Source organism: Gadus morhua, chromosome 19 (genome assembly GCF_902167405.1).
Source record: "Gadus morhua chromosome 19, gadMor3.0, whole genome shotgun sequence".
Taxonomy (NCBI): Eukaryota; Metazoa; Chordata; class Actinopteri; order Gadiformes; family Gadidae; genus Gadus; species Gadus morhua.
In genome coordinates this window covers 1,878,018-1,891,053 of record NC_044066.1, presented here as the reverse complement: position 1 = coordinate 1,891,053, position 13,036 = coordinate 1,878,018, and the positions used below count along the sequence as shown (strand labels likewise).

The 13,036-nt window shown below is 47.6% G+C and overlaps 1 protein-coding gene across 1 annotated transcript; it reads right to left on the bottom strand.

The window, feature by feature from the left end:
• Positions 1-1,255: 1,255 nt before the first annotated feature.
• Positions 1,256-8,616, bottom strand: dusp4 (dual specificity phosphatase 4). Its single transcript, XM_030341855.1, has 4 exons — positions 8,007-8,616; positions 7,118-7,245; positions 4,632-4,851; positions 1,256-4,330 (listed from the first exon to the last, which is right to left on the bottom strand). Exons 1-4 carry the CDS (start codon positions 8,413-8,415, stop codon positions 3,933-3,935), a joined length of 1,155 nt encoding a protein of 384 aa, XP_030197715.1. The 5' UTR covers positions 8,416-8,616; the 3' UTR covers positions 1,256-3,932.
• Between the last annotated feature and the right edge of the window lie 4,420 nt (positions 8,617-13,036).

The window sequence follows — 13,036 nt, the reverse complement described above, 5'->3', positions numbered from 1 at the left end:
CGTCAATAAAAACCTTTTAGTAATAATCAGTTACCACAGTGCCTAAAACCCATCAACTTCATTCATGTTAAAGTGAAGGGAAAAACCTCAGACACAAGGAGTTAACCGAACAGTGCACGGTATAAAGATAATTATGAACCTTGGATTGCGAACGTAGAGTTCTGTGTTGTACCACACCGACGTGTGCGACGAACTCAACGAATTCAACCGGATGTAAAATCCGTATGCTGTGGAAGACCACCTTCCCAGCCGTTTTGACGCTGCTTTGTTATCGCAAAACATGGTTATACGTTAACGCCGCCATGCTTTGCCCCACAGAACGCTAGCTGCTACGATAGGGTAAAGCTCGAACAGCGCAGACGACTCTGACCCTAGGGCGAACGTACTAGCTTCGACTGGCCATCCCTCAGCAACCATTGCCCTTGGAAGAAACCCCCTAACCCAACCGAGGGAGCCGCATCCTGAAGCTGGACTGGTAGAGCTGTGAGAGAAAATACGCTGCGGGGGCTAACGCGGGGACTGCAGTAGCCATGGTAGCAGGGCATGTGCCAGGTTCGTAGCCTGTGAAGGCGGAGGAAGCCGAGCCTGATGGTTGCTGGAAGTAGAAAGGCGCCGTGGCGACCGACGAAAGCGGGTTGGGGGCCTGGACCCGTCCGGGAGTTCCGCATGGCGTTTCGACGGCGTCCATCCTGGCGCCAATGCTTTGCACCAACTCGGCGAGGGTTTGTAGAACCAGGCGGATGTCCGTGTTGGGAACTTGTTGGTGGTGTTGTTGAGGATACCGGGGACCGAAAAGAACGGCTTTCTGCGCTCGCTTGCCGGGACCAGAAGTAGTAGGCCGACCAGCACGAATCCGAAGTTATGACCTCTTGGTGTGTATTAACCGACGTAGCAACTAAGCGACGAGATATGCGAGATAATCAGAAGCACAGTAAAGCAGCAGCATGCGTCGAACGAAGACCTGAGCAGCAAAGACATATGTTAGACTACTCTTTATAGAGCAGGTGTAGGCAGGTGATTGGTAGCTGGTGATTGGTGATTGGCGGCCAGCCGCGCGTGATTTGAGTCCTCCTGGTAGAACTACCAGCAAGCTTAACATATCTTACAATATTTCTAATATAGTGTTTGTTTTGATGGTATCATTGTTATGGCAGTTGAAGTCTAATTATTGTGTCATTGTGTTGGCATGTCATTTATACTCATCGCGTCCGTCAATTTGTAGGCCTATAGCATAATTAAAAGAGAGGCTACAGAGTATATTAAGAATATTGTTTTATTCAACAAAGGAAATTTAGTAATAAATAGAGGCATGAATTATGCATTCCACGGTGAAATTGGAGGAAATCTTTATACAAACGTCCAAGAAGTGGAAAATCGATTTCACCCACAGTGACAGATAGACAGAGAGCGTTGAGACAACTCAGGGACATACGGGGCACAATCTTTAGAAAATAGTATTGCAATTTTTAAAGGAATGTGTCTCTCTCTTCCCCTCAATCAGGACAGAACCCAAGTTGAACAAAAGTCTATCACCCCAATGTGCAAATGATTCATAAATAATAAATAAGAGTATTGCATCACTAACAAAGTGCTACAGAGAGAGGCACCAACAAACTTCATTAAACTAAAATGAATTGTCAGTGTGTGTGTGTGTGTGTGTGTTTAAAGATGTTGTGCTTTTTGGAGGTCTAGTCTGTTATTTCCCACCCAGACCATTCAAAGCAGAATAAATCTGTACATTGTGTTATCATGCATTAAACAAGGTATTGTAGCCATCTGTTATTTTTCATAAGTTTTGCATTTATGCTTGAAAAGTATAAACGGAGAATTTTGGTCCTTGATATTCTTCATAGGCAGTTAATATCTATGTGCTTTTGGTCATCATAAATGCCTAAGCAGTTTTTCTTTGTAAGTAGATAAAGCTTACAAGCTTCAACAGTGTAATGCAGTGTCTTCAGAAGCCTATGACGGTAGAAATTGCTTGTTTCACAATTATTATTTGTATATTTTACATTACAATCGTATTCAATAGAGAAATAAATACAAAAGCACTTGAATTAATAACCATTTAGGAAAACCGAATTATGTACCATCAAACACAAGCATTTTAAATTCACCCCAAAAATTATTCAAGTGCTTTATGCAAAATAACAGACTTATTTTCACACATTCAGAAAATTGCTTTTGCAGACTGCTTCTGCTGGGGACCCTTTCTATGTTTTTTCTCTTGAGTATATAAGAAGCAGCCTTATGTTGTTACAGCCTGGAGACAATGAAAACCTGAGTCACGGAAGATCTTGATTCTCATAATTAACCTCTTTCGACATTTCTGTCGTTTTGAAATCCATATTTCTTCAATTTTTTTTTCAATTTGTCAATGTAGGAAACCGACAATACAGACGGTAAAGGTCTTTGTGTCTTCAGAACATCGTAGAGTTACCAATGAGGACGATTTGACAAAAGTAGAATGGGATTAAAACCTTATCCACATAGAAGAAACAGTGTTATTGGTCTGTTTGTGTGTGTGTGTGTGTGTGTGTGTGTGTGTGTGTGTGTGTGTGTGTGTGTGTGTGTGTGTGTGTGTGTGTGTGTGTGTGTGTGTGTGTGTGTGTGTGTGTGTGTGTGTGTGTGTGTGGTATTGCGATGCCGAAATGCTGAAAGGTTTTCCGGCTATATCGGGGGGAGAGACATCCCTGGTTCAGTCTGGTAGAGACCAAAGTATCAACAGTGACGTGTAAAACGCTTGGAGAACAAGGCACAGAATGTCCCCAAGCGTCTCAACCATGGTCCCTCAAACATCACAACCGACGGTCTGCACCCGGCTGAACCAAGTAGGCTGAACACCATCTACCTCTAGTACCGCAGAGAGACAGAACAGAGAGTACCGTACACTGCAGCCACCTGGAGCCACCCTAGTGCTCATTCCTTTTCACGTCGGTAAATGAATGAATGAATGTATGTATGTATAGGAATATCTGTGTGTATCGGGTGTGTTTGTTTTCTTACGCTGTTCATCTAAGGCAAAGCAGAGAGGGGTTTCCCAGCCTAGCCACCAGGGGCACCTTTTATTTGGCTGTCTCTGTTAACCCTCCAAACACCGCTCTACGGCGGGGTGAAACAGGAGCGAGTGGGGGTGAGGTGGGAGGAAGGAGGGGTGAATTAGATGAGAAGAGGAGATGAGAGAGAAGGACAGAAGTAGGGGAGGAATAGACAGAGGGAGGGAGATGAAAGGATTAGGACAGGAGGTTGTGCGTGGGCGAGAGAGAGAGAGATAAAGAGGGAGGGGGAGAGGGGGGAAGGGGATAGAAAGACAGGAAGCTCAGCCAGCACAGCACCTGTCACGGAAGACTCCTGCTCTCCGTCTCTCTCCGTCTCCCCCCCTCTCTCTCCCAAAGACCCCCACAGAAGAGAGACTCCCCACAGAAGAGAGCGAGAGAATCAGAAGCACTCCTTCCTTCCTGTGTCCATCTCCTGTCTTTTGAGAACCTGCCGTCACCATAGCAACGCCCCCCGGGACCACAGTCCCCCCCACCCCCCGTTGATACTGAGTTCATTCACTTGCTCCTCGTGAATGTGTGTATGTGTGTCTTGAGAGAGAGTGCTTTGTATCTGCAGTGAGTTCAGTGTCTTTAAACTGGTTTTCACTGTAAAAAATAAGCTCAACCCGTTCCTGCTCCGTTTGAACCGATCCCCGGTGGACGGGAGCAGACGGTACCGGACCATCGCAAGGCCCCGGACCATCGCTGGCCACCGCCTCGTATCAAGGTCTCTTTCAGTCCGTCACCAGTTCTCCCACCGCCACCAGTTCACCTGCCCCCCACTGGAGCGCCAAGCGCCATCCGTCCACGGGATTGACTGATCAGACTGGCCAATGACGGCCTAGCCATGGCTCGGTCCCTCCCCTCAGGGGGAGGCGGGGTCCGGGCGGCCCCTCAGTAGCCGGGCGACGTGGTGAGGGGGCCGCCGTGGTGCAGGTAGCCGGGGTTCACCACCACCGACACGGGAAAGCTGAAGATGAAGGGCGAGGTGGGCGTGGCCGGCCTGGAGCCACCCAGCCCCAGTGAGGAGGCTGACTTGGGCCCCAGCAGGGGGCTGGCGGCGGCGGCGGCGGCGCAGGAGGTGGCGAGCACCTGGGACTCGAACTGCAGCAGCTGGCCCATGAAGCTGAAGTTGGGGGAGATGATGCTGCGGCGCCGGCGTACGAACTCGAAGGCCTCGTCCAGACGCACCCTCTTCCGCTTCATCAGGTAGGCCAGGCAGATGGTGGCCGAGCGGGAGATGCCTGCCTGGCAGTGGACCAGCACACGCCCGCTTGAGTCCCGCACCGAGTCTGAGGGGGGGAGGTAAAGGATCAGGGCTATCAGTAAAGTTATAGGTACACCAGCAGTACTGGGTGGGGGTGTAGAAGAGCTACTGGTATCTGCTAAGTGAGGGAACCAATCTGACAAGACACAGAATCACAACCGGGACCTGGAGCGAGGAGCTATTGGGAGGACAAACGGGTGATGACCACAACTGACTTAACCTAGCGAGGTTTATCATGCAAACAGGTGCAACAACTGCCACTACTCAAAGGTTCTTGCATTCTCAGTTCTTCCCCACACAAAATGTAAAGGCCATTTCCCCCTTACCTATGAACTCGATGGCCTCCAGGAACCAGGAGCTGATGTCCTCCTTGTGGTTGTCCTCCACTGGGATGCTCTTGTATTGGTAGTCCCCCTCGAAGTGGTTGGGGCAGTCCGAGGACACGTTGAGCAGCGCCGAGATGCCCACCGTGTTCAGGACGTCGCGCCGGGACGCGTGCAGCGCGCTGCCCAGGTACAGGAAGGGGAGAATCTCCACCGGGCCCCCCTGCATACACACACACACACACACACACACACACACACACACACACACACACACACACACACACACACACACACACACACACACACACACACACACACACACACACACACACACACACACTAGTCACCTTTCCTAGTCGCGGTGCATGTTGGGGTATTCAAAGCAACTCCGACCAACGGCCAGTAAATATAGTTAATATGGATTATTGATTCTTGTGTTTTCATATGTGGTCTGAGAGGAGAGCCCTGTGGATTCTACGTCTACATCTCATTACTAAAGTAATGCTTCTCTTGCAGTCCTAACACTATTGAAACAATATTTTATAGAAGAAGGTGTTTGCAGAATGTGAAAAATGTTACAAAATGTCTACACTCAACTTCATATTCTTCTATGAATCCCTGTGAATATAGATTTATAGTATATATGAATATAGGGATTCATAACAGCTCAGATGATCGGTTTATAGGGCTGTAACGATATGCGTATCGAAACCGAAATCGCGACACTCAAAGCCACAAACCTGTCTCGCGGTGTGAGAATGCAGAAGCGGGACACGCCCTTGCTAACTCCCATTATACTTCCAGTCAAGATCCAGCCATGTGATATGAGCTGTTAGTGCCAGGGTTTCCGTTGTCCCGTATTAGAAAAATAAATGTCTGACAAAATTGTGTCTCTCCGGTCAAATTGTCCAGTTGAAATTAGCTAATAATCTGTTTAAATAATAGTCTGCGACGAGATGCCCTCGCTGTGATGACAGCGCTCCGTGTCTACGTAGGATTGCATTTCTCCACAGCCTCATATGCGATATGAATGACATTTATCCAGAGTGGGCCAAGCGCGAATAAATAGCCTGTGTGATCCCTGTCTCTAGTGTTTTATGTGCTTGACCGGCAGTTGGTCTGCTTATATGAAGCTGCCACCGATTATTGACAGGCTGGGTACTTTATTCTTATACACAACCGGACTCGTTCGTTTCTTCACTGGACTGACACACACACACACACACACGCTGCCATTCTAGCGCACACACATACGCCACTCATAACACTATGCCTCGTTATTGCGAATCAGACGTTCATGTTTTTTCCCCATCTATTTGAAAGTTAGGCTTTTAAACATGTTGCATTCTATACGGCCTGATTATGTCATTATTTAAGCTACATCGCCTAATAAGAAGTGATAATAGGATATTTGACCGAAACAAAACCTATGCAGGTCACTTTAACCGGAACCGTTTTTTCTAGCGGGAACGCTACGTTAGTGCTACCAAACTATTCAAATTACTATAATTTATTTGACATTAATATATTCAAATACGTAACCCTAAACCACAAAACTAGTTGAGGGTTTTTGCCTACCTGCAAGCATCCTCCAACTGCAATCTTTGGTTATTTATTTATTCATTTTGCTATAGGCCTACTTTAATAGTATTCTTTCTGTTCAAATCTGTTCACTGTTACAAATTATTTGTTATTAAATGTTACATAAAGTTAATTGTTATATAAGTGTTAAAAAAAATCGTTGGATGAATCGAATCATTGGTCAAAAAAACCCTATCGGTTTAGGATGGAAAGTGCGATTGGGATTTAATATATGATCATTATTGGAATTAGAACATAATTTTAGTATATAATAAAAGAAGCTTAGGAAGATAATTGTAATTTAATAAGATAATTATAGCAATGATTGGTTTATATTTAAAGTTCTATATTTTGCTAAAGGCTGTTGTCTCCTACTCCTATAAAGCAGGCATGATAACTACATGATACTCTGTCTATCCACTAAAGCACCATGGATTATGCGGCCGTGTACCGGACCTCTGGCCAGCCGTCCCGGGAGTGGACCTTATTGATCACTGACCAGCGGCGGCCCGGCCGGCCGGCCAGGAAGTGATCGATAGCGCTAAGTGGTCCGGGCTGGACCAAATGTTGTCATCGTGGGGTCGATGGCCCGTGCTTCACTTCTACGCAGAGGTCGTTACACTTTAGAATCACTCCGGATTAAGCTAGTTATTTATTCATACACTGGAACATGGCCGGAAACCCTATCCCATGTGATTATGGACATAATGGGCTGGCACAAAAACAAGCCTGACACCAGGCCCGTGTGTGTGTGTACCTGATCAACGTTGCATCCATTTTGTGAGCAAAGTGTGCATGTGAGTGTGTGTGCATGTGAGTGTGAGTGTGAGTATGAGTATGAGTATGAGTATGAGTGTGAGTGTGAGTGTGAGTGTGAGTTTTAGTGTGAGTGTGTGTGTATATACCTGGTCGTGGTGAGGTGTACCGCAGGACGAACAGGACGAGTCCAGGCTGGACTGGCTGCTGAGGGGCGGTAGAGCCTTGGTCTTCAGGCAGTACTCCGGGTACTCGCTGAAGAACCGGTCGTAGCCGCCTGGAGAGACACGACGTGTTACCATCAATGCCTTAATTACTTACATAGACACATCATGCACTTTATACAATTAAAAGCTTTATTCTTCCCTCGTTGGCCCGTTGAAGGGAGGTGGTTTACATATAGTATGAACAGAAGAACTGGTCAACATCAATACGCAGGCTGCAGACTGCAAACCCTTCCCTTTCTGTTATGTTCCTCCATAAATGTAACTGTTGTTGTACTGTTCATCTAATCGCTTCAGATAGATCAGATTCTATAGATCACTGATCAGTTTCTAAAGATTTGTGATTTTTACCCTTGATAATAAATACCTTCTCGTGTCCAAAGGCGCGTGCGTCATCGGGACGCACAAGAATGCGCCTCGACTCACGCGGCCGCGTGTGTGATCGATCGGCTCACTCACGCACTACCATTACCTCATTGGCTCGGCAAGCATTGCGCGTATCCTACAACTGAAATGCTGTGTATGTGTGTATGTGTGTATGTATGTATGTATGTATGTATGTATGTATGTATGTATGTATGTATGTATGTATGTATGTATGTATGTATGTATGCATGCATGCATGTATGTATGCATGCATGTACGCATGTATGCAAGCATTTACACATGGCACATATTCTGCACGCAAATACTGCATAAGCAACCAGCGATGTAGACTTGAACACATATCTAGAAAATACCCACCAATAATCCCCTCAAATGCAACACATATTATAACTTGATAATAACTTAGGCACGCGGTGGTTTTATTTACCTTTGAGCAAGAACACGTTCGTCCCGCGGGCGTCCGTGCACAGCCCGTTCAGCACGAGCGTCAGCGTGCTGTCCTCCCGCACCGACTCGGCGTCCGCGCTGCGCTCGTCGTACAGCACCACCGCGGAATACAGCCCCGCGGTGAGCCGGGCCCGCGCCTCCTCATCCCCGGCCAGGATGCGCTCCAGGCTGAGCGCCGCGCCCTTCGCGCGACGCCGCACGATGCTGTTGCAGCGCGCGTTGACGGCGCCGCGGACGTGGCCCGCGCTGAACGCGAGGAATGAGCGGCAGTCGAGCAGCATACACTTGTCGCCGTCGTCCTTCAGCAGCCGCTTGAGCACGCTGCATTCCATCTCGCACAGGTCCTCCGTCGTGGACGTCGTGGTCGCGTTCGTTTGATGGTCCCCCATAGCGGCCGTGTTGGGGTTGTTAAATATTCCTTCGTTGTTTTTTTGCGCCGATTTGCGTTTTGCGTTGAGATGAAACGGGGCGCGTCGAACGATATTACCTGCGAGTCCGTTAAGTTGGTTGTGTTTATCGCTGCCGAGGAGGTGACCGCTGCGGGTTTCTCTGTGATTAGAGGCGCTCTGACACCGCGAGCTCCTGGTTATGAAAAAAGAAGCTGGTGCAACGCGTCACAGCGGAGGTGACGTCACTCTAGATCAGCCAATAGGCGCAGAGCACACCCTTTCTCTCCGCTGCGTCCTTCTCCGTTATTGTCGTTCATTCATAAAAAGTGGAAGATCAGTGAAGCGATTTGTGTATGCTAGTATCCATGAGGCTGGTTGAGAATTAATTTCCCATACATGGACATCCACTATACAGGCAGTATAGGTGACATATAATGCGATTATTAAACGAATAAATGATCATTAAGCAAAATCTTCATTTGTATTCCGCCCTCTTTCAAAGTTCCCTATGATCTGTATTTACAGTTGCGCATAATATGATTTAGAATATAATTATATGAAATATTATGGCTGGGGTATTTCTCCAGTAATTGTTCCTGTTTGTGTGTGTGTGTGTGTGTGTGTGTGTGTGTGTGTGTGTGTGTGTGTGTGTGTGTGTGTGTGTGTGTGTGTGTGTGTGTGTGTGTGTGTGTGTGTGTGTATGCCTGTGCATTTGCATTCTCTACCATAAAGGTGTGCGCTGGGTACCGTATTGCATGACAATCTCATCTTTATGAATACGGAAACGTTCATTTAGGTTAGGAGAAGGAGACTGCAGACCCAAAGAAGAGACCGCCCACTTGGTCAGCTGGTCAGCTGTCCACTGGTCAGCTGGTCTCCTAGATGGAGGCTAACCTGCAATAAGCCAACTATTACCAGGCTAACTGTTGATCAGCTACCTACCACCGGTCAGGGGTTCCCCTCCAGGGCTACGTTAGCACAGGGGGACTGGGGAGAATTAAGAGGCTTCTTTGTAGAAAATATTGCCAACCTAAAGTATGAATCCTCTTTGAATGTCTCCAGATGAGGCGATGGCTGGTGGGAGGGGTTTGGAGTGGCAGGATCATATCAGAGTAACATCAAGATGAAGACCAGAGCATGGCCAGACCAGACAGACAGACAGCAGGTCTCAGACCTGTTGCAGACAGACAGACAGACAGACAGACAGACAGACAGACAGACAGACAGACAGACAGACAGACAGACAGACAGACAGACAGACAGACAGCAGGTCTCTGACCAGGTCCAGAAGGACAGACAGCAGGTCTCTGACCTGGTCCAGACAGACAGACAGCAGGTCTCAGACCTGTTGCAGACAGACAGACCGACAGACAGACAGACAGACAGACAGACAGCAGGTCTCTGACCCCGGTCCCGACAGACAGACAGACAGACAGACAGACAGACAGACAGACAGACAGACCGCAGGTCTCTGACCTGGTCCAGACAGACAGACAGAGAGACAGACAGACGGTCTCTGGGCTGACGGCCACGCTCTGACTCAACCGCTCTGTTTGTTCAGCCTCTGGCCCAGAGTGTGGACTTTAACCACTCTGATGGAAGCGTGAGTGTGTGTGATGATGCCTGATGTTGACCTCACTGATGGGGTCAGGGACGTCCCCCGGCACACTCACAGCGCAGCTTATATTTAGCTAAACATGTGTGCGCGCTAAATATTAAGCTGTCCAGCTATACATTTTTTATTATCTCTCATTTGATGTTCCTAAGCACAAGCATTTATGTATCATGGTATCAACGTGGAGGAGATACCACCGCCACCACACTCACGGCACACCCATTGCTACGAAGATGAATGGAGCTGCTGCCCTGGTGACGAGAGAGAGAGGGCGGGACCTGCGACTGTAGCCTACAGCTGGGAGGTGATTGGTGGCAACTGGCTGATGTCGTGACCCCTCCTCCCTCTCCTCTCTCGTGCAATCCCTCATCAATAGACAAGGGGACCACAGATACTCCCTCTCTCTCTCTCTCTCTCTCTCTCTCTCTCTCTCTCTCTCTCTCTCTCTCTCTCTCTCTCTCTCTCTCTCTCTCACACTCTCACTCTCACTCTCACTCTCTCTTCCTCTCTCTCTCTCACAATCTCTCTCTCTCTCTCTCTCTCTCTCTCTCTCTCTCTCTCTCTCTCTCTCTCTCTCTCTCTCTCTCTCTCTCACAATCTCTCTCTCTCTCTCTCTCTCTCTCTCTCTCTCTCTCTCTCTCTCTCTCTCTCTCTCTCTCTCTCTCTCTCTCTCCCTCTCACACCCTCTCTCTTTCTCTCTCTCTCCATCGCTTGCTCTCTCCTTATCACTCTGCCTTGTTTACTCCATTCCTCCTTCTCGTCTAACCACCATGTGCATACACAAAGAAGATATGCAAAATAAAACGTGCGTTAAAAGATGCTCACTTTGCATTCGGAATCCTTGGTAGAAAAAACATCAGCTTCTCTCCTCTGTTTCTCACTGATCACTCACTTCACATTTCACCTCATTCTGTCTTTTCCCCTTCCTGCTCTTCATCAACCAAACACAGAAAATAGCAGGTGTGTGTATGCGTGTGTGTGTGTGTGTGTGTATGTGCGTGTGTGTGTGTGTGTGTGTGTGTGTGCGTGTGTGTGTGCGTGCATGCATGTGTGTGCAGGCTCTAAATCTGTCTCGCTCTCTAAGCTCATAATCCACGGGTTAAGCCATCACTGAGTGCACTGCATCTTCCTCAATGAGTGAGTGTCATTCATTCACCGTGCACATGTGTTTGAGTGTGTGTGTGTGTGTGTGTGTGCCTGTATGTGTGACAGAAGACTAGTGTATGTGCATGTTTGTTTCATTTTGTGCAGCGTTGGAGGGAGGGTAGATAGAGGAGCGAAAGACTGATATACAAAGTGGGGAATGAGAGACAGAGAGGAAGGAGGAAAGGAAAAGGAGGGGGAGGGATGGGAGGAGGGGAAGGAGAGGGAGGGATGGGGGGAAGGGGAGGGAGAGGAAGGGAGGGAGAGGTGTAGGGAAAGAGAGGGAGGGATCGGGGAGGGGGAAGGAGAGGGTGGGAGGGATGGGGGAAGGAGAGGGAGGGAGAGAGAGAGGGAAGGACTGAGGGGGAAGGAGAGGGAGGGAGGGACGGAGGGGGAGTGGATTTGTTACCCACCCACCTGGTTGGGAACAAGTCCATATCCACTTCATTATTTTATTCATTAATTTATTTAGCATTGTTTCATATAGCAGTCATAGTCAATATACTTATGTGAAATACTTTCCTAACTTTAACTTTGTAAACCTCTACTTTTAACGTCTATACTTCCTGTCCCCTTTATCAAACTTTTAAATGTTTCAATAGATTAGAATTGTTGCTCTTTGACTCTATTCAAGTTCTTATTTAGTTACGTCTTTGAGAACTGACAAATGTCCTTATTATTCCTATTGCTGGTCCAGTCAATGAGGCCATGCTCAGATCCTTCTGTTTGAGATGAACACAGTCTCGAGATCAAGGCTCCTTCTGAGACAGGAGGGTTTAAAGTGAAATACACGCTCCTTTTCTATCTGGGTGGAGCATTGTTTTTTCTCTGCAAATTTGTATTTCTCCCTCATTCTCACATACACACTAATATTCCCCTTATATTCAAATGTGTGTTTTGAATAGTCAAAGCAGAGCTTAATGTCATGGTGGGAGCATTCAAATCCGTCTGACATGTACTCAGACATCTGTGTGTGTGTCTCTGTGTGTGTGTGTGTGTGTGTGTCTCTCTGTGTGTGTGTGTGTGTTTGTGTGGTGTGTGTGTGTGTGTTTGTGTGATTGTGTGTGTGTGTGTGTGTGTGTGTGTGTGCGTTTGTGTATGTGTGCATGCATTTGTGTGTGTGTGTGTGTGTTTGTGTGTGAATGTGATTGCAGCTACAGGGTTCGATCCCCGGCTCCTCCTAAAGACAGCGGCCCCTCCCGCCCTCCTTGTGGTCCCTAGGGGCCATGATCCTTCCTCTGGGCTCCTTCTCTGGGGGTCCTTGTCTCAGTCCGTCCTTCAGGTAGGTAAGGAGGGGTGGGAGGATGTGGCCTTGAAGCCGTTCGAGCCTGGAGCTGTGATGCAGGGCTATAGGCAGCAATAGACTCAACTTGACCAATGAGCCCTTGCCAACGCTTTTATCCAAAGTGACTTAAAGTGAAATTAGATCCATCGAGGGGGACCCCTCTCCCCCTAGAGGTTATTGACATTTGGGTATGGAACCAGACCTATAGGCGGGGTCAATGCAGTGTCATAACCTTTTTTATCTTTCAAGATTTATCTTGACAGGTGTACATCAGAGTCTTGGGATTTACCTTTGGAATAATCCTTTAACTGTTTTCATTGAGATTGTCTCTACATTTATCTAATTTTGCCATTTAACTGGTTGACATTAAAAAGGGGGCTTGAGGGACATGAAAGGAGAGGAGCATTCTATTGTAATGACGGGTAATTACATGAGCAGTCCTTAACGATGTACGCTCCCTGCTAATACTACCGGAGGGAGCTGCTTAATAGGATGGGAAAATAATGAATGCAATCAAATTAAATGAAGACACGCAGTGTGTGGTGTGTGTGTGTGTGTATCTCAGAGAGTGAGATTGT

What these genes read in the sequence shown, in the direction of transcription:
- dusp4 (XM_030341855.1), bottom strand. Translation starts at nt 8,415, where the DNA reads ATGGGGGACCATCAAACGAACGCGACCACGACGTCCACGACGGAGGAC. An exon ending in GTACACCTCACCACGACCAG is followed by an intron (nt 4,852 to 7,117) that starts GTATATACACAC and finishes GTGTGTATGCAG; the next exon opens with GGGGGCCCGGTGGAGATTCT. An exon ending in GGAGGCCATCGAGTTCATAG is followed by an intron (nt 4,331 to 4,631) that starts GTAAGGGGGAAA and finishes TCCCCCCCTCAG; the next exon opens with ACTCGGTGCGGGACTCAAGC.